The sequence below is a fragment of the Leptodactylus fuscus genome, chromosome 9, assembly GCF_031893055.1.
Source record: "Leptodactylus fuscus isolate aLepFus1 chromosome 9, aLepFus1.hap2, whole genome shotgun sequence".
NCBI classification, from domain to species: Eukaryota; Metazoa; Chordata; class Amphibia; order Anura; family Leptodactylidae; genus Leptodactylus; species Leptodactylus fuscus.
In genome coordinates this window covers 38,071,717-38,091,605 of record NC_134273.1, presented here as the reverse complement: position 1 = coordinate 38,091,605, position 19,889 = coordinate 38,071,717, and the positions used below count along the sequence as shown (strand labels likewise).

General features: G+C 42.2%; 1 protein-coding gene across 1 annotated transcript in view; it reads left to right on the top strand.

Annotated features, from left to right (window-relative positions):
- Positions 1-19,889, top strand: part of TMPRSS6 (transmembrane serine protease 6) — a 117,058-nt gene that overhangs the window by 57,586 nt on the left and 39,583 nt on the right. The window contains exons 2-6 of the mRNA XM_075286915.1: positions 1,823-1,946; positions 3,464-3,603; positions 9,541-9,608; positions 10,728-10,915; positions 15,483-15,687. Of these exons, the coding sequence (XP_075143016.1) occupies positions 1,823-1,946; positions 3,464-3,603; positions 9,541-9,608; positions 10,728-10,915; positions 15,483-15,687 (725 nt within the window). The remainder of the gene's footprint in view (positions 1-1,822; positions 1,947-3,463; positions 3,604-9,540; positions 9,609-10,727; positions 10,916-15,482; positions 15,688-19,889) is intronic.

Below are 19,889 nucleotides of genomic sequence, written 5' to 3'. Positions count from 1 at the left end.
GAGGTTCTTTAACTGCTGTTAATGTGACAGGACCCCCTGACCTATTGGGCCCCTGTTCAACCCCTCTAAGTAGTTACTGCTATAGTTACACCAATGGATCCTACATAGATGTATAATTTGGATACAATATTGCATTGCCTTATTATGTGTGCACTGTGAAACCAGATACTGTATGGTGGTATTATGTGAAACCATATGATAAGTATTTGGCTATGGTATGAACTCTGATGTGGAGAATGTACAGTATATTATTACTTTGTTGTTTAAGGTGGACATTGGGTGTCAGTATTATTCTGGTACTATTATATCGACATACACAATGATAATTTCTTTACATAAATGGACATTGCCATGGGTGTTGCCCCAAATGTATATCTGCAGCTGGGAGGCAATAAAAATGCATAAAGGAGTCGTCCCAACAAAGCACCTTATCCTACCTTCACAGGATAAGGGATAAGTTACAGATTAACGGGGATCATCCCACTGAGCCATCCAACGATCACAAGAATGTGTTTTGTTCCCTGTGGTTAGAAAAGCATGCCCCCACTCCAATCATTACAATGGGCTCACCAGGGATAGCTGGGGGTCAAAAAAAAAAAAAATGAAAGGAACGTGGCTGCTTCTTTCTGACCACCACTTCATTCAGACTGGACAGAAAAACATCCTCTTTCTCCTTATCAGGGAGGGTTCCAGTAGACGGACTCTCAGTGATCTGCAGCTTACCCCCTATGAGTTTTTTGGTCAGGATTTTGAGGCCATATCTGCCTCAAAATCCTCACCAAAAAGATGTCTCCCATTGAAATCAATGGGAGCCGCTCAGGAGTTTTTTCCAGGAGCCGTTTCTTCCGGCTCCCGGAAAAAAGAAGCAAGATGCTCATTCTTCAGGCTGAGTCACCTCGCGATTCAGCCTGAAGACACTCCCTCCTCCGGACTAGGCCCATTCATTAGGCCTCATCCGGAGCAGAGTGTGCGGCTGGATCCCGATGCAGTGCACCGGCTTTCAGTTGCGGCTACCCGGAGGCCGCCTCAGGTTCCGGTCCAAAAACTCTGTGTGAACCTACCCTTAGGGTAAAAGTTGTTTTGCTAGGACAACCATTTTAGGCTCAGACCCCACATTGCAGAAACGCAGCTTTTTTTGTTGCAGATTTTGCTCTGTTTTTTTTAAGCCAAAGCCAAGAATGGCTACAAAAGGAATTGGAAATCTATAGAACATTCTTATACTTCCAGCTTCTGTTCAATCCACTCCTGGCTTTGGCTCAAAAAACTGCAGCAAAATCTGCAATAAACAAAAGCTGTGTTTCCGCAATGTGGGGTCTCAGCCTTAGGTTAATGTAGTGAATCACAGCCAAAATATGCTGCGGGAAAAACCGCAGCAGAAACGCATTTTGTTTTTCCTGCAGTGCTTTTACGGAAAGTCTTCAGACTTCTACATACATGCTAATATGGAAACCACCACCGTAGGTATGATTGACATGCTCCGCCTCTGCCTCTGAAATGTTGTGGCACTGTTTTAGGCCGGGGCGTAGACACCACTCCCCTCATAGGAAACCTTGTGGACTTTCTGTGAAAAGAGCTGCAAGAAAAACTGCAATGCGTTGCCGCCGTGGTTTTTCCCACAGAGCTTTTTGGCCTTAGGTCTTTGATGATATAAGAAAATATACAGAGATTTTGCTGCATGTATGAGAAAGAGTTATGGCTTTTAGGAGCACGTATTTTGCACAAAGGAAGCTTTTAAATACCTAATTTGTGCCAATTGCAATTTTTTAGTGTTTTAGGTGTAATGCCTTTTATTGTCATATTCAGTTTTGTTTCTTCCTGCCAGGATGCGGAGTCACTGGTGGAGTCTCAGGAGAGTCAATGGAGATCCCGGGACTGGCTGAGATTTGCTCCGCTCTGGATGATTGTGATTGCAATTGCAGCAGCCGGAGTGACATGGTTCCTTTTAGGTAGTTATATCTGTCATCTATGTACAGGATAATATACTCATTTTATACATTACTATTACATTATGGAAAGTCCAGCTATTTTAGCTCATTCTGCTACATTTCTTTCTATCCATTCCTACTTCACAGGTTAACGAGAAACTTTGTTCATTTCCTTCTCTGTACCCAGTAATAAAGTATTAAAGTATTACATTTTACTGTACATTATTACACCCCGTCTATGCTTAGGAAATGGAGGAAGGATTGCCTAGAATTCTCCAATTTTTTTTTACATTGACCCACATTGTATTTCCAACAGAATTCTTTTGCCACATCTAGTTTGAGATAATTTCTTTCCAATATGCTAGATAGCAGGAAGAGGGTCATGGCTTAAGATGTGACAAAGGTCCCGCGTAGAGGACAGCAGCTAAAAAGTGTTGCGGGACAAACCCCGGCGGCAACGCATCACAGTTTTTCCTGTAGTGCTTTCACAGAAAGTGAACCTCTGCGGACAGGGACTGCAAAAAAAATACAGAATTTCTGCCACGGCCAAACCGTAACGTCTACGCCACGCGGGGCTCTGGCCAAAAAGAGTTTTCCTTTGCAGATTTTCTGCTTCCATTATACGGAAAACACCACCATTTCCGTAGGTATAATTGATATGCTGCAATTTAGGAAAACGCAACGGTTTTTGAAATTGCAGCATGTCCACTGAGGATATTTTTCTACAATGTGTGGATGGGATTAGCCACCTGGTCTCCAGCAACAAGGACAATGGGGGGACCAAATGTTCCCCTAAAGGCTCCTTGTGAATGGCACAGCAATGTGCTTGCATGACCAGAGCTCCATTCACTTCTATGGTACTTTAATCTCTGGCACAACCCCTTTCAGCTTTCAAAGTCTCTCCTGATATGTTTTAGGCTGCAGATCCTCGTCCATTTTAGCAGCCAACCTTTGCACCCGTTCCGTTTTTATCTATATTGTTTTCTAGGTTGGGTCTCCAGAATCTCACAGGTTCTCTCTACAATAGGCGCACACTCTCTCTTCTTACTGGTTATACTTGCTTTCCTGTACTATGCACTCATCTTGAAGCTCTTCTTTCCTAGTAAATCATGCAGGCACAATTAATACTGCTGCCCTCCAAACTGGGAGTGTAGGCAAAGTCTAATTGGAGGTCAGGGTGGGTGTGAAAAAATGTAGAAAAAATTCTTACCTTTCCTGGGCTCCATGCAACGTCATCCAGCTCTTGTTCCTGCCATTCACTGTGTCTTACAGGCCTAAGCACTAAGGCAAGTGTGAAGACCACTACGGAGGTATAATGCACTGTGTGGGGGCACAAGGAGGCAATATTTGGGGAGCCCTAAGACATAACTTTGCTCGGACCCCCTTGTCCATTTGTATAGTGATCTTATTTGCTTTTGGCCACTCATCATCATGGTCTGTGTACAGTGTACAGGTTTTTCTAACGTACTTATTGTGACTATGTAAATTGTCAAGGAATTGGAAAATTGCACTTTTCTTTTTTTTCCCCTGTGTAACAGAGGTCGATTACAAGCCGGAACTGACAACCAATAAAATATTTGCATGCAACCTACGAATTGTGAGCCATGAACTCACCCGAGACCTCACCAATCCCGCGAGCAATATATTCAAAAGGGAAGCCGCTCACCTGAGCACTATGGTATGATTTCTCCTGTTTCCAGTGGAATATGTGGCTTTTGGACTCGCAGAGCTGGTTGAATCTTATTTACATTAAATTTCCAAGGGATTGTTCAATATACAGTCCTATGAAAAAGTTTGGGCACCCCTATTAATCTTAATCATTTTTAGTTCTAAAAATTTTGGTGTTTGCAACAGCCATTTCAGTTTGATATATCTAATAACTGATGGACACAGTAATATTTCAGGATTGAAATGAGGTTTATTGTACTAACAGAAAATGTGCAATATGCATCAAACCAAAATTTGACTGGTGCAAAAGTATGGGCACCTCAACAGAAAAGTGACATTAATATTTAGTAGATCCTCCTTTTGCAAAGATACCAGCCTCTAGTCGCTTCCTGTAGCTCTTAATCAGTAACTGGATCCTGGATGAAGGGATTTTGGACCATTCCTCTTTACAAAACAATTCAAGTTCAGTTAAGTTTGATGGTCGCCGAGCATGGACAGCCCGCTTCAAATCATCCCACAGATGTTCAATGATATTCAGGTCTGGGGACTGGGATGGCCATTCCAGAACATTGTAATTGTTCCTCTGCATGAATGCCTGAGTCGATTTGGAGCGGTGTTTTGGACCATTGTCTTGCTGAAGTATCCATCCCCGGCGTAACTTCAACTTCGTCACTGATTCTTGAACATTATTCTCAAGAATCTGCTGATACTGAGTGGAATCCATGCAACCCTCAACTTTAACAAGATTCCTGGTGCCGGCATTGGCCACACAGCCCCAAAGCATGATGGAACCTCCACCAAATTTTACAGTGGGTAGCAAGTGTTTTTCGTGTAATGCTGTTTTTTTTTGGATGCCATGCATAACGCCTTTTTGTATGACCAAAAAACTCAATCCTTGTTTCATCAGTCCACAGGACCTTCTTCCAAAATGAAGCTGGCTTGTCAAAATGTGCATTTGCATACCTCAGGTGACTCTGTTTGTGGCGTGCTTGCAGAAACGGCTTCTTTCTCATCACTCTCCCATACAGCTTCTGATTGTGCAAAGTGCGCTCTATTGTTGACTGATGCACAGTGACACCATCTGCAGCAAGATGATGCTGCAGCTCTTTGGAGGTGGTCTGTGGATTGTCCTTGACTCTTCTCACCATTCTTCTTCTCTGCCTTTCTGATATTTTCTTGGCCTGCCACTTCTGGGCTTAACAAGAACTGTCCCTGTGGTCTTCCATTTCCTTACTATGTTCCTCACAGTGGAAACTGACAGATTAAATCTCTGAGACAACTTTTTGTATCCTTCCCCTGAACAACTATGTTGAACAATCTTTGTTTTCAGATCATTTGAGAGTTGTTTTGAGTAGCCCATGATGCCACTCTTCAGAGGAGATTCAAATAGGAGAACAACTTTCAATTGGCCACCTTAAATATCTTTTCTCATGATTGGATACAACTGGTTATGAAGTTCAAAGCTCAGTGAGCTTACAAAACCAATTTTGTGCTTCAGTAAGTCAGTAAAAAGTAGTTAGGAGTATTCAAATCAATAAAATGATAAGGGTGCCCATACTTTTGCACTGGTCAAATTTTGGTTTAATGCATATTGCACATTTTCTGTTAGTACAATAAACCTCATTTCAATCCTGAAATATTACTGTGTCCATCAGTTATTAGATATATCAAACTGAAATGGCTGTTGCAAACACCAAAATTTTTAGAACTAAAAATGATTAAGATTAATAAGGGTGCCCAAACTTTTTCATAGGACTGTATAAATACATACAGTAAATTCCATGCCACTATCCACATACACATAAAAAGTACTAAATTCTGTAATTTTCTCTGCCCACTAAGCCTAATAATATAATGACACTTGCCAATTCTAAAGGGCTCAAATCATATACATCACAAACCAGAAAGACATGATTACAATAGAAGATAACGCCTCTATGGATATAAAGTAGATGGTGTCACAACTAATTTACTCCGCCTATCTGCACAGATCTAAAAAATTCTCACATAGACCTCAGTGAGTTGGCTTCAGTCTATTGCTATTAGACACTAGAATCTCAGAAAGTACAATATCAGACAGTATACAAGTCACATACAGTACAGGAATCCATACTATGTTGCCTAAATAATTCTAATTAAATAGTTGGAACGGATATTCAGTTCTGCAATAAAATCTACCGCGTGTGAATATTCCCCTTTGTCCTTCGACCTGTTTTATCAGTTACTCACACACGGTATGGAAAGACTTTGCACAGCCACATTTTCATGTGAAAATTCAAGTGACATCACAATCTCTGCAGTATGTTCTGATACTAAAGTGATGATTTAGCAACACCGGCATTTTCCACTCGTGTCTGCAAAATCCCTGATCCACTGGAGTTTGCGCATAATTTGTGACAGGGGGCGCTCCTTATTGTACTATAGGCGCATCAATGCTCTAAACACAGAAATAGACACCAGCTCTTTGCTGATGTTGACTTTTAGAATAATTTCCACCAGAATATCGGCATAAATCATGATAAAACTAGAGATGAGCAAACCACAAGTGAAATTCTTATACCCTAGTGCCATTCCAGACCTTAGAGTATATTAGGTGAAGGGCAGGGGAGTTGCAAAAAAGTAAACATTTATATTCACCTTCCCTGACCTCTTCTGGGTCCGGGTCTATCTCTCAGCCTATTGGTGACATCATACACCAGGGGTTACTGCTGAGGCCTGTGATTGGGTCTCAGCGGTCACATGATGTGTGCCAAGGTGAGGGAAGGTGAGTACAAATGTTTGTTATCTTCTTACACCTCCCCTGTGAAGTAAATTCCCATCATCAGGGCTGGCGTTGGGACGGGCAAACTGCAATTGGCCAGGGCCCCCATCCCCAAAGGGGCCCAAGGGATCCAGAGCATCAGGCATGTAGCCTGATGATCCAGATCCCTGGAGTTCCACAGCTGTGTTGGCACAGGACATCGCGGCACAGCTGGCATGATGACATCACTGCATCAAGCCACTTGTGCCACCATTACAGGGAGAGTCTTTGGCTGCTCCGCTCATCGTGGGAGCGCGGTAATGTGATTACAAGATTTATTGTTTTCTGGTAAGGAAAAGGGATTCCCTGCCAAGAGGGCAAACTATTATTTATAAGATAAGATAATCCTTTAGTAGTCCCACCATGGGGAAATTCAGGATATGGGGGGGAAGGGGGGGTAATATTTATAGTGGGGGAAATATTAAATATAAGGGGACTAGTATTTATAATTGAGGAAGTATTATACATGAGGGGCACTATTATAGGAGGCGCTATAATAACTGATGAGAGGGTGCAAAAATCTTTTAGGCAGTACAAGGATGGTTATTTGAATTGTATGTGGGCATAAGAGGGGTGGAGGCAGAAAGGGGAAGTTATTAAAGGGGCTTCCACTGGAAATATGATGGCGTTGTTGGTATATCAGCATTTGGGGCCCTGCTTTAAATTTTGCCCAGGGCCACAGTTTGTCTAAGGCCGGGTTCACACGGAGTATTTTGGCTCGTGATTTGGTACGTAGACGCCGCGGGAGCTTTTGCGGGCCGTATACGCTCCCATTGTTTTCAATGGGAGCCGGTATCGTATACGCGGCGCTATTTTGCGGCTGTGATTTTGTGGCAGCCGCAAAATAGCGCCGTGTATACGGTACCGGCTCCCATTGAAAACAATGGGAGCGTATACAGCCCGCAAAAGCTCCCGCGGCGTCTACGTACCAAATCACAAGCCAAAATACTCCGTGTGAACCCGGCCTAAAACCGGCCCTGCTCATCATGCCCCTCTTCAATGAAAGTGGTGTGAAGGGCTCAGAACTTAAAAAGTCACAAATTCTGTTCAAAAATCTGAATTGCTCAATAAAATGTGACTTTTTCATGGCTTGTACCTCCGTTTTGTGGCACACATGCTATGATAAATCAGTCCCTATACCTTCAAAGCTTGTCGTAAGAGCTTCATAGAGTTTACTTCCATTCTATGGGGCTTATTTATTGAAATTGTCTAAAACCAAAAAAGTGTCTTAGTGGCTCACAGCAACCAATCACAGCACAACTTTCATTCTGTATTCTGATTCTGAAAAATAAAAGCTGCACTGTGATTGGTGGAAATCAAATCAAAAGGACAATTTTGCTTTTGGATCGTTTTAATCACTCTGTCCCTGTACGCTGAAACTAGTCACATATGCCTAATTGTAAAACTAAAAGGAATAGAGAAGAAATTTAAAGGCTAAGGCCCCATGTAGCGAAACACAGCAAAAAAAAAAAAAAAAAAGTTGGGAAAAAAACGCAGCAAAAAAGCATTCAGTTTTTCTCTGCAGCATTTTCGCAGAGTTTTCCTCTGTGGACTTTCTGCCCGTATTATACTTATACAGAAAATGCCAGCATTTCAGCAAGTGTAATGGACATGCTGCGTTTCATTTGGATTTTATTGTGCAATGTGTGGATGGGATTAGCCAGAATACCATCCACTTTGCAGGTACTGTATAACGCTGCAGTTTTTTGCCTTGAGTATTTGCTGATATTTTGTTTCTGAATGAGCGGAGTGTAAACTCCGTGTGAAGGTTCCCTAATAGTGGAAAGTACCTAGCACAGTATGCGCAATCCAGATATTGCTTTTGAAAAAGGAAGGACTGGAGGTTAAGGGGTTAAGAAAGCAGGAGGTATTGGGTGCTGGGTTTTGGGGGGCAGTAGACAACCCCTTTAAGCATTTTGAAGACAAGAATGGGGTATTAGTGAGCAGAAATATTCCTTCCCTGCTAACTACTGTAATGAAGGATACCTGACTGTCCCCATTATATGTCTATAGGATTTGTCGTGATTCCTAGGGATTGGGATTTCTTGCAGAGTTGTTTAAGAAGACCGGCTCCGAGGACCACAGGCTTTATTTTTTTAATACCAATCTTTGGTTAAAACCTTAAGATCAGCTTGAGTTACCTCCGCGGGCCATGTTTGGTATTACAGCTGAGCCCCATTCACTTGAAAGTAGCCTTGCCGCAATACCAGACACTTGCCATGGACAAAAGTGGCGCTGTTTCTGGATAATATAATGCTCTTATATATAATCTTATACAATCCCTTCCATTCTTGTCTTCAAAATGCTTAAAGGGGTTGTCTACTGCCCCCCAAAACCCAGCACCCAATACCTCCTGCTTTCTTAACCCCTTAACCTCCAGTCCTTCCTTTTTCAAAAGCAATATCTGGATTGCGCATACTGTGCTAGGTACTTTCCACTATTAGGGAACCTTCACACGGAGTTTACACTCCGCTCATTCAGAAACACGTGTTAAAGTGACCGCTGTAAAACACAATCCCATAGACTTCAATGTGTGCTGGTTTTACACGCGCTACACATTGAAATGAATGGGAGGCTTTTAAACCCACTGATTTCAATGTGTAGCGTGCGTAAAACCGGCACACATTGAAGTCTATAGGATTGTGTTTTACAGCGGTCACTTTGACACGTGTTTCTGAATGAGCGGAGCGTAAACTCCGTATGAAGACTGCCTTATTACAGATGTTTTACTAACCCCATGTTTTCTGGTTTGTACTTGATAGGGTGTGTTCACATGGAAAATAAAGAGGGATGTCTCTTCAATTTTTGCCACCAACATTTTCACCGCAGTCTAGCCACAACAGGATGCCGATGCAGTGCCTTCATCTGGGCCGGAGGGAGTCTCAAGCAGCAGACCCCACGGCTGATTCTGCGGTAAGATCGAGCAGGATGCTTCTTTTTTCCGTGTCCTGCTGCGATCTCTGCCTCCCATTGAAAACAAAATCCGCCCCCAAATCTGCGGCAAATTCCTCCATGTGAACATACCCGTAGCTTTACATCAGGTGTAGAAGGGTTTATGTTTCAATGTTTTCAGTCTTATATTTGTTTATTTACATTTTGATTAGCTTTTATTTTATTAATTATTATTGTGTTTTTCTTTGTCTTTAGGTTTCGGCTCTTGTTTTGGCTTCAGAACTGGCTGTATATCACAACTCCACCTCAGTCTATGCTTTTGGGTGAGATTTAGATGGCTATTTAGACATAACGTGGTTTTGCAGAAGGAGTAGTTAGTAAAGATGAGCGAACAGTAAAATATTCGAGATTCGTTTCGAATAGCCCCTCAATATTCGACTATTTGAACGAATATCGAACCCCATTATAGTCTATGGGGGGAAAATGCTTGTTTCAGGGGATCCCACTCTTCGACTCAGGAGAGTCACCAAGTCCACTATGACACCCCAGAAAATGATACCAACACCCTGGAATGCAACTGGGACAGCAGGGGAAGCATGTCTGGGGGCATCTAACATGCCCAAGTCACTGTATTAAGTCGGGATCCCTGTCAGCTTGCGGGAGCTGACTTTTTCCCATAGGAATGCATTGACCAACGTTGATTGGCCAAATGCCATACAGAGTACAGCATTCGGCCAATGAACGCTGGTTCTGCCGGAGACTCGTCTGTGAGGAGGCGGAGTCTAAGATCGGACCAGAATGGAGACTGCTGTAGACCGATCTTAGACTCCGCCTCCTCCAGCAGAACGCATTGACCAGATCAACGCTGGTCAATGCATTCCTATGCCGAGATGTAGCACTGCTGGCCGCGCACTCATCATGACTACACCGGAGATGCTGCCGAGCTGAGCGCACAGCCAGCACTGCTACACCGGAGATGTGAACCCTGCTGCACACTCAGCACTGCTACATTAGAGAAGAGATGTAGCAGAGCTGAGTGTGCGCTGAACCCTGCTGCACATTCAGCTCTGCTGCATCAGAGATGTAGCAGAGCTGAGTGTGCAGCAGGGTTCAGCGCATCTCTGATACAGCAGAGCTGAGTGTGCAGCAGGGTTCAGCACACACTCAGCTCTGCTGCATCTCTGCTGGTTGTAGGTGGTCCAGGAGGTGAAGGGGGGGGGGGTGTCTTATTTTCGGGGAAATAGGGTCCCTTTGCCTACATTTCGTGAGTATTATGTACTCATCCACAGTTGCTTGTGGCTAACTGACTTCTTTGCCATTTTGTGGACATTGGTGAGATTATGTGCCATCCTTGGGCTTGTCCCTATGTTGTTGCTACTATATACCTTAGGTCCAATTTCTGCTGGTCAGTGCTTCATATTCTCATTTTATATTTTCTTCAGAGAGGGCAGCTTGATAGTTTACTTTTGGGTCATCCTGGATGTGCCAAATTCTCATAGCAAAGATGTTACTTTGAACTTGGTGAAGGCAGCTTTCACTCGTGTCCTGCAATCCAAGTCTAACCGTACAGGGACTGGGACTTACATATATGACCAGTACCATGTGGATCCAAACTCACTGGATATATTAGGTAAGCACATATATTATATTCCTAACCAGGGCATACTGGTTTCTTATCTACTGTACAATACTTTTGCACTATATTATTGAAGGGTTTTATCTGTAGAGATGGTGGTTTCTCTGATTGAGAAACTGGCCAGACATATTAAATAACCATAAATAAGAAAGCATACAGCTTATCCTTGTATTGTGGACATTGGTTGAAATCAACAGTCGATGCTCAGACAGCCCCTCAGAAACATAGGGGTGAGAAAATTGAATAGATCAACAAGTGGTATATATATACAGGGGTGAACCATGGCTTTCTGCCGCCTGAAGCGGACGTCAGAAAGCCGCCCCCCTCCCGGAGGAGGGGGCGGAGTGGAGGGGCGGGACCGAGCGGAAGGGGGCGGGGTGGGTCGAGCGGAGGGGCTGATTGGAGGGGGCAGGGCCGAGCGGAGCGAACGTCTTTAGCAGGCAGAGAGCAGCTTGTCCTGGACTGGCTTAGGTCACCAAAAATGCTGCCCTCCCCATGGCCCTGGCATAGCGCCGCCTGAAGCGGTCGCTTCAGATCGCCTCATGGGAGGTGCAGCACTGTATATATATATATATATATATATATATATATATATATATATATATATATATATACATATATATATATATATATATACAGTATATATATATATATATATATATATATATATATATATATATCAATATTACTGCGGCTGAGCTTCCTCCCAAGTGAACTGGAGCTGAGCCATAATAGAGCAGCTTATCCATTATACAATGCACAGAGTCATCTGCTTCCTGCTCTGTACACTGTATAGTACCTGGCATGGCAGCAGTCCCAAACAACTGATCCTTATAGAGGACAGGTGTCAGCCATCAGCCAATAAGATATTGAAGATCTATCCTGAGAATAGGTCATAAAAAAAACTTAGAAAACCCATCCACGCTAAGTCCCCATGTGGCGTCCCACAGCAAAAAAAAGCATTGGAGGAAAAACCGCGGCAGCAACGCATCATGGTTCTTCCTGCAGTACTTTGCACTGAAAGTTTGCAGAGGTTTCCTCTTGCTTCATTATATCTATAGGGAAACTGCCAGAGTTTCAATAGGTATAATAAACATGCTGCGATTTCCAGAACCGCAACGGTTTTGCATATCACATTGTGTCCACTGCATGTATTTTAATGCAAAGTGGTGATAGGATTCGCTAGAATCCCATCCACTTTGCTGTGACTGTAAAAGGTGACATTTTCTTCTACGGCATTATGCCACATGGGGCCCCGGTCGTAAGGTTAAGGCTCCTATAGGTAGCATTGCTGTGTTTGAGGATTACAAATGTCTTATAGATATTATTGCTGTGTTTCATGCTTTCCATCTTATGTCTCTTTTGGTGGACTTAAGATATTTGTCCTTCTTTAACTTCCTATGACTTATGTTTTCAGCGGGCACCATACAGACAATGCAGCTGTTCTCCTCCAGTACTGGTAGGGCAGTCTGCCTCTTCTGCTGCTTGCGTCACGTTTCCATGAATCACAATACAATTGAATAAAAAATCGCAAAGCGTCTAAATCTTGCTGCTGGGGAACTACCCTATTCATCTGTGCTCCTGCCGCTGTCCTGTGCTCATAACATGTAGCTAGCAGAGACTGTCACACTTTCCATCTATAACCGCTATAACCACTTCCACATGACTTTTCAAGAGATTCTGAAGATAGCTGATGTTGGCAGAAGGGTAGATAAGACAACAAAGAGCCAAGCAGCCAAATATACTGCCTGCTAGAAGACACTATGTCCCCACTGCCTGAAAGGAGGGCTATGGAGGAAGAATGGGCTACTAGTAGGCATTAGAAATAGCAGAAAAGTCCCCTGCACCTCTGCACAATGAATATACAGTCCTATGAAAAAGTTTGGCCACCCCTATTAATCTTAATCATTTTTAGTTCTAAATATTTTGGTATTTGCAACAGCCATTTCAGTTTGATATATCTAATAACTGATGGACACAGTAATATTTCAGGATTGAAATGAGGTTTATTGTACTAACAGAAAATGCGCAATATGCATTAAACCAAAATTTGACCGGTGCAAAAGTATGGGCACCTCAACAGAAAAGTGACATTAATATTTAGTACATCCTCCTTTTGCAAAGATAACAGCCTCTAGTCGCTTCCTGTAGCTTTTAATCAGTCCCTGGATCCTGGATAAAGGTATTTTGGACAAACAATTCAAGTTCAGTTAAGTTAGATGGTCGCCGAGCATGGACAGCCCGCTTCAAATCATCCCACAGATGTTCAATGATATTCAGATCTGGGGACTGGGATGGCCATTCCAGAACATTGTAATTGTTCCTCTGCATGAATGCCTGAGTCGATTTGGAGCGGTGTTTTGGATCATTGTCTTGCTGAAATATCCATCCCCGGCGTAACTTCAACTTCGTCACTGATTCTTGAACATTATTCTCAAGAATCTGCTGATACTGAGTGGAATCCATGCGACCCTCAACTTTAACAAGATTCCCGATGCCGGCATTGGCCACACAGCCCCAAAGCATGATGGAACCTCCACCAAATTTTACAGTGGGTAGCATGTGTTTTTCTTGGAATGCTGTTTCTTTTTGGACGCCATGCATAACGCCTTTTTTTATAACCAAACAACTCAATTTTTGTTTCCAAAATGAAGCTGCCTTGTCCAAATGTGCTTTTTCATACCTCAGGCAACTCTATTTGTGGCGTACGTGCAGAAACGGCTTCTTTCTCATCACTCTCCCATACAGCTTCTATTTGTGCAAAGTGCGCTGTATAGTTGACCGATGCACAGTGACACCATCTGCAGCAAGATGATGCTGCAGCTCTTTGGAGGTGGTCTGTGGATTGTCCTTGACTGTTCTCACCATTCTTCTTCTCTGCCTTTCTGATATTTTTCTTGGCCTGCCACTTCTGGGCTTAACAAGAACTGTCCCTGTGGTCTTCCATTTCCTTACTATGTTCCTCACAGTGGAAACTGACAGATTAAATCTCTGAGACAACTTTTTGTATCCTTCCCCTGAACAACTATGTTGAACAATCTTTGTTTTCAGATCATTTGAGAGTTGTTTTGAGTAGCCCATGATGCCACTCTTCAGAGGAGATTCAAATAGGAGATCAACTTGCAATTGGCCACCTTAAATACCTTTTCTTATGATTGGATACATCTGGCTATGAAGTTCAAAGCTCACTGAGGTTACAAAACCAATTTTGTGCTTCAGTAAGTCAGTAAAAAGTAGTTAGGGGAATTCAAATCAATAAAATGATAAGGGTGCCCATACTTTTGCACCGGTCAAATTTTGGTTTAATGCATATTGCACATTTTCTGTTAGTACAATAAACCTCATTTCAATCCTGAAATATTACTGTGTCCATCAGTTATTAGATATATCAAACTGAAATGGCTGTTGCAAACACCAAAATATTTAGAACAAAAATGATTAAGATTAATAGGGGTGCCCAAACTTTTTCATAGGACTGTACTGTGCAACAGAGGTACAGACATACCCAATATGGCTTCAGTTATTATCTAAAACATTGTCATTGATCTTAAAGACAGTCTGTCACTAGATCCCCTTATGAACTGGCGCATCTGTTGTAGAGATGTTACTGTTTTTGTCAATACGCAGATGAGCTCTCTGGAGGAATGAGGGCATTGCCATTGCCCCATAGAGCTAAGCCGCCCACCACTCTGTGCTCAACCACCCCCTTCTCTGATTGACCTGGCCCTGAGATCTGACTGTCACACTTGCTATTGCCCATACTCTCAGTGCATGCGCAGTATATGTGACTAGGCCCAAACATGCAGCACAGCAGTACTGTGCACACGCCAAGAATATGAGCAGCAGCAAGTGCAACAATTCACAAGGCCAGGCAAGATTAGGCATACTCTTCAGAGGAAGGGGCGAGGGGTGAGAGATGTACTTCTTAGAGTAACATCAACTCTCTCATTGTTCAAAAGAGCTTATTTGTATATTGACAAAAAAAATGACAATATGATGGAAACTGAGTCACAAGGGGGAAACACAGTTTAATATAAGTGACCTTACCTATCTATTTGTGGGCTGGGTTGATATACTGAGCCCTGGTGGCTCCCGGTGACAGCTGTAAATATCTGCCATTGATCGGTCTATAGATGGGTTGCTCTTTCTTTGGGTTGTTCTTTCCCATACAATAGGTCAATCCCCATGCCCTTATATATAAGTCTTCTACTGTTGTGTCCTTTGCTTTTTATTTGGGGTTTAATTTGCCATAATTTTGTTTTAATTTATTTGATGAAATTCAGAAATACTTTTGCTCCTTCCTGACAAGTAAAATATTCTTACAAATACACAGTTCATTGCCTTAGGAGATACTTTGTACACCACCATGTGCATGTTTGTTATACATATACTGACTGCTCCCTGGGGGCACCAATAAGCCCTTTTACCTTGGTCATTGTATTTTGATAGAGGGCCAACTAAGACTTAAGTCAGTGTAAATGGAAGGTCGTACTGATGATTTCTACTTTCTCTTATTCTTGTATTTTTCATATATTTTTTTCTCTTCACCTACATCCCGCAGCCTGCTATAAGTACAGCTATGTGCGTGCCGGCCAAGAAATCCGTTTAACAGGACCTGACTACACCTCTCCTACCTGTGTATGGCATATACAGGGTCCTCCTGGTCACCTGCTACGACTGAGACTCAAGTGGATGCGTTCGGACTGCAGGGACCGTCTGGCCATGTACGATGCAGCTGCCCCACTTGAAACTCACATTATCAGTTTGTAAGTATTCCTATACACAGAGCTGTATATATAGTTGGTGATGCACTTGGTACTATCTATAATTTAAAACAAAAATGCAAAGGCAAATTAAAAAGTGAAATCCAAAAGAAATATGGAAAAACGATGTCTATGCAAGACTGGATCACTTAAATATTAAATAATTTTATTGAAAAAGTAAAAAACAGCACAGCTGTATGTAATAATAATAAAATTACAATACATAAGGGAGGATAATTATAACCCAGGAAGGAAGTACAAAGCCAGGTGGTGGGAGGCACTATATGATGGTAAGGCTGAAGTATACAATATAATTATACTAGGTGAGGTGCTACAGTCAACACAAAAGTAACAACATCAAGTGTTAAACATGTGACCAATAAATACAACATAATATACATAGTGAAATAATAAATATAAGAACACATGTGAAAACTGATAAGAAATAATGTGACCAACCAAGTAAATAAAATGCAATACAAGTGAAAGTATATGATAAGAGCCAATGCCTACCCGTGCCACCTGGGGACCCGACGCGCGTTTCACCTTACTCAGGCTTCGTCAGGGGATCAATCTATAATTATCTATAATTTAGTCTAATAGTTTATACTCCTTCAATAAGAAAACTAGTGGTTAGTTAAATAAAAGAGAACCTTTCACCACCTCCACCACCTGCACCAACTCCATCTCATTTTTCTGTAGCTCCTACCATTCACTAGAAATCATTTCTGATATTTTCAGCATGATTATGCTCTCTAATGTAAAGTGAGCAGTCTCAAACGACCTGTTCCATCCCGGGACCGCCCACTTGACAGTAGAGACCTTCATTGGCATATTGCGTGCTGAGACTGATAACCTTGATTTCTCAGGAATGGTGGGGGCTAGAGAAAAAATTCCAACTGTGGCATAATCAGCAAGACAGCATCTATTGAAGAGTTGGTGAATGGGGTGAATGTTCCGATTTAAGTAGCAATAGCTAAACTATACTGTATTATGTATAACTATACTATATAATCATGCAGACAAGTTCCCAAGTGATGTATTTCCTTGACATAAAATGACTTTACACGCTCCATACATATTAAACTTGGTAAATCCTACTGAAAAGTGAAGTCAGGGCCAATTAGAATGAGCTCACAATATCCAAGACACTATGCCTAGACTCCACAGGATCTTATGATATGAGGAGGGGATGAAGCAGACAATGATTACTTGGCAAAAACTATGATGATGTGGATTTCCCCTTAGAGGAAGTTATTCAGCACTTATCTACATGGTGGAAGACATCTAAGCAGAATCCGGTAAGTTTTAGATGTAAAGAGGTTCAGAGGAAAATACGTTGGTGTGGGAAATGAAGATATCTTAACCACCGTTACGGCAGTGGCGAAACTTACGGTTATAAAACCTAAAAACTTACTATTCATCAGAAACAGGAATGTAAAGCAGAAATGATGAACAATAAATGCTTATCTCGAAGCAAATGTTATGGGATTTTATCTTCATGGCTTATTCTTATATTGTTACACCTAGAATTCGTTCTGTATCAGTGGTATGGACGTGTCTTTCATAGCAGTAGAAACATGCCTGTGTGAACAGAAACCAATGTAGAGATAATCACCTTTTCACTAATATGCAGATTAGTCCACAAGTGCATTGGGGAGGGGGACAGAATTGCCAGATGTGCGTTCATATAACAGCAAGTGCCATGTCTTTTTCCATATATAGACCCTGCACAGTACCATGTCTTTTTCCATGTATACACCTGCACAGTACCATGACTTTTTCCATGTATAGACCCTGCACAGTACCATGTCTTTTCCATATATACACCCTGCACAGTACCATGACTTTTTCCATATATACACCCTGCACAGTACCATGACTTTTTCCATGTATACACCCTGCACAGTACCATGACTTTTTCCATATACAGACCCTGCACAGTACCATGTCTATTTCCATGTATAGACCCTGCACAGTACTGTACTATGTCTTTTTCCATGTATAGACTCTGCACAGTACCATGTCTTTTTCCATGTATAGATCCTGCACAGCACCATGTCTTTTTCCATGTATAGACCCTGCACAGTACCATGACTTTTTCCATGTATAGACCCTGCACAGTACCATGTCTTTTTCCATGTATAGACCCTGCACAGTACCATGACTTTTTCCATGTATAGACCCTGCACAGTACCATGACTTTTTCCATGTATAGACCCTGCACAGTACCATGACTTTTTCCATGTATAGACACTGCACAATACTACTTCTCTTGCACTATATAGACTTTGCTTAGTACCACTTCTCTTACCCGGTATAGCCCTGCATACTGTCATGCCACGTATGGATACTGCACAGCACCTTTTTGCTTTGTAGGGACACTGCAGAGTATCATGCGTCCTGCCTTGTATAGAAACTGAACAGTACCATGTCACTTACTGACATTGACAAGCCAGCCAAGACAGTGATAAGCAAGAGGCAGGGGAGAAAGATTGGAACTGCATCAAATGGGAATATGCTGAGACTCTGCAGTATATGTTAGAAGACAGATCTTCTAGCAATTGTTGCCCTTAGATTGGAGGCAAGTTCAGCAGCATTAGACACCAGTCTTCAAAAATCTACACCTTTGTGTTTTTTGAAGGCTCAATGTACATTTTTTGCAGAGCCCTTGCCCCCCAGACAGCACACTTTCTCGCCTGCCTAGTAACTTCCCTGCTCTCCCTTTCTAACACGAGATAAGAGTAAACAGCAGAGTTGTTTAACTCTGAATAAAATCAGGACACTCCCAAGGTGACAATATTCCAGAAGTAATGGAACTGTAAAGCCGGTATATTCAGTATATTCCAGACTTTCATTCGAAAAAGCGCTTTTTCAAATGTAGAACATTGGCGCCATAATTCAATTTTATGTGATTTTTAGTTTAGCACAACCACCTAAGGTAAGCCTTAAATCATGTGATCAATTCCTCTCCATTTTCTTCAAATGTATTTACCCTGTAAGGATAGTTATCTTTTCTTTCCCTGACACCTTCACATTTCTAGCAAGGGAACAACTGCTAGCACAATATCCTCTTACTGTAGGGAATATCAGTGTAAACAATTTCTGGCGCTGAGGATGAGAGCTGAGCACTAGAGGTAGCAGCCAGGAGGACAGGCAAGTATAGCTTTATTTGTTATTGCCTGCACTTTTGGAAAACTCTGCATAATGTGAACAATCCCTTTAAGGCTAAGGTCCCACTGGGTGGAAACGCAAGGTTTTTGGACATTGCGGAAACACAGCGGAAAAAAACGCTGCGTTTTACAATACCAGCATAGTGAATGCAATTTTGTCCAATCCTAGCCCCACACTGCGGAAAAAAACTGCTGCGGAAAAGCTGTGTTTTTCAAAAATGTTCGCGTTTTTGAAAAATGCAGCATGTCAATTATAGTTGCAGAAACGCTGAGTTTTTCCCTCCATGGATTTCTAAGGAGAGTGTGAAAACTGCAGCAAAAACTCAGCATGACAAATATGTTGTGGAAACCCTGCAGAAACACTGAGGAAAAGCATCAAAATCCACAGACAAAAACTTACTGTTTCGCTTGGTTGAAGCTAAAGCCCCCACGGTCCGGAAGCGCTGCGGGAATAACCGCGGTGTCAACGCATTGCGGTTCTTCCCGCAGCGCTTTGAACAGAAAGTTCACGGAATTTTCTTCTGCAGACTTTCTGTTACAATTATGTCTATGGGAAAGCCACCGGCGTTTCTGTAGATATAATTGACAAAACCGCAACGGTTTTGGAAATCGCAGCATGTCCACGCTGCAATTTTTACCACAAAGTGGGCATGGGATTCGCATGAATTTCATCCACTTTGCAAGTACTGTAAAACGCTACAATTTTTCCCAAAGCATTTCTTCTGCAGCCAAATTGCGGCGTTTCCGGCCCCCGGGACCCCGGCCTAAGTAGCAGAGGACCATAATTCCTTAGGATTTTCAACATATCCTTTCATTTACCTTTATTGCACATGAGGAACTCGAGCAAAAACGCGCTATAAAACTCAACAGAAAACTCATATGAATTTCCGCAGCATAAAACTGAAACACGCGATGAAAAACATATGTACATGTGCGTTTTTTTTCCGCAACAGAAAACGCAGCATTTTCTCTTCGTTTTTTTACGCTGCATTTTTTTTTGCTGCGTTTCCGCCCAGTGGTTTGAAATATGCA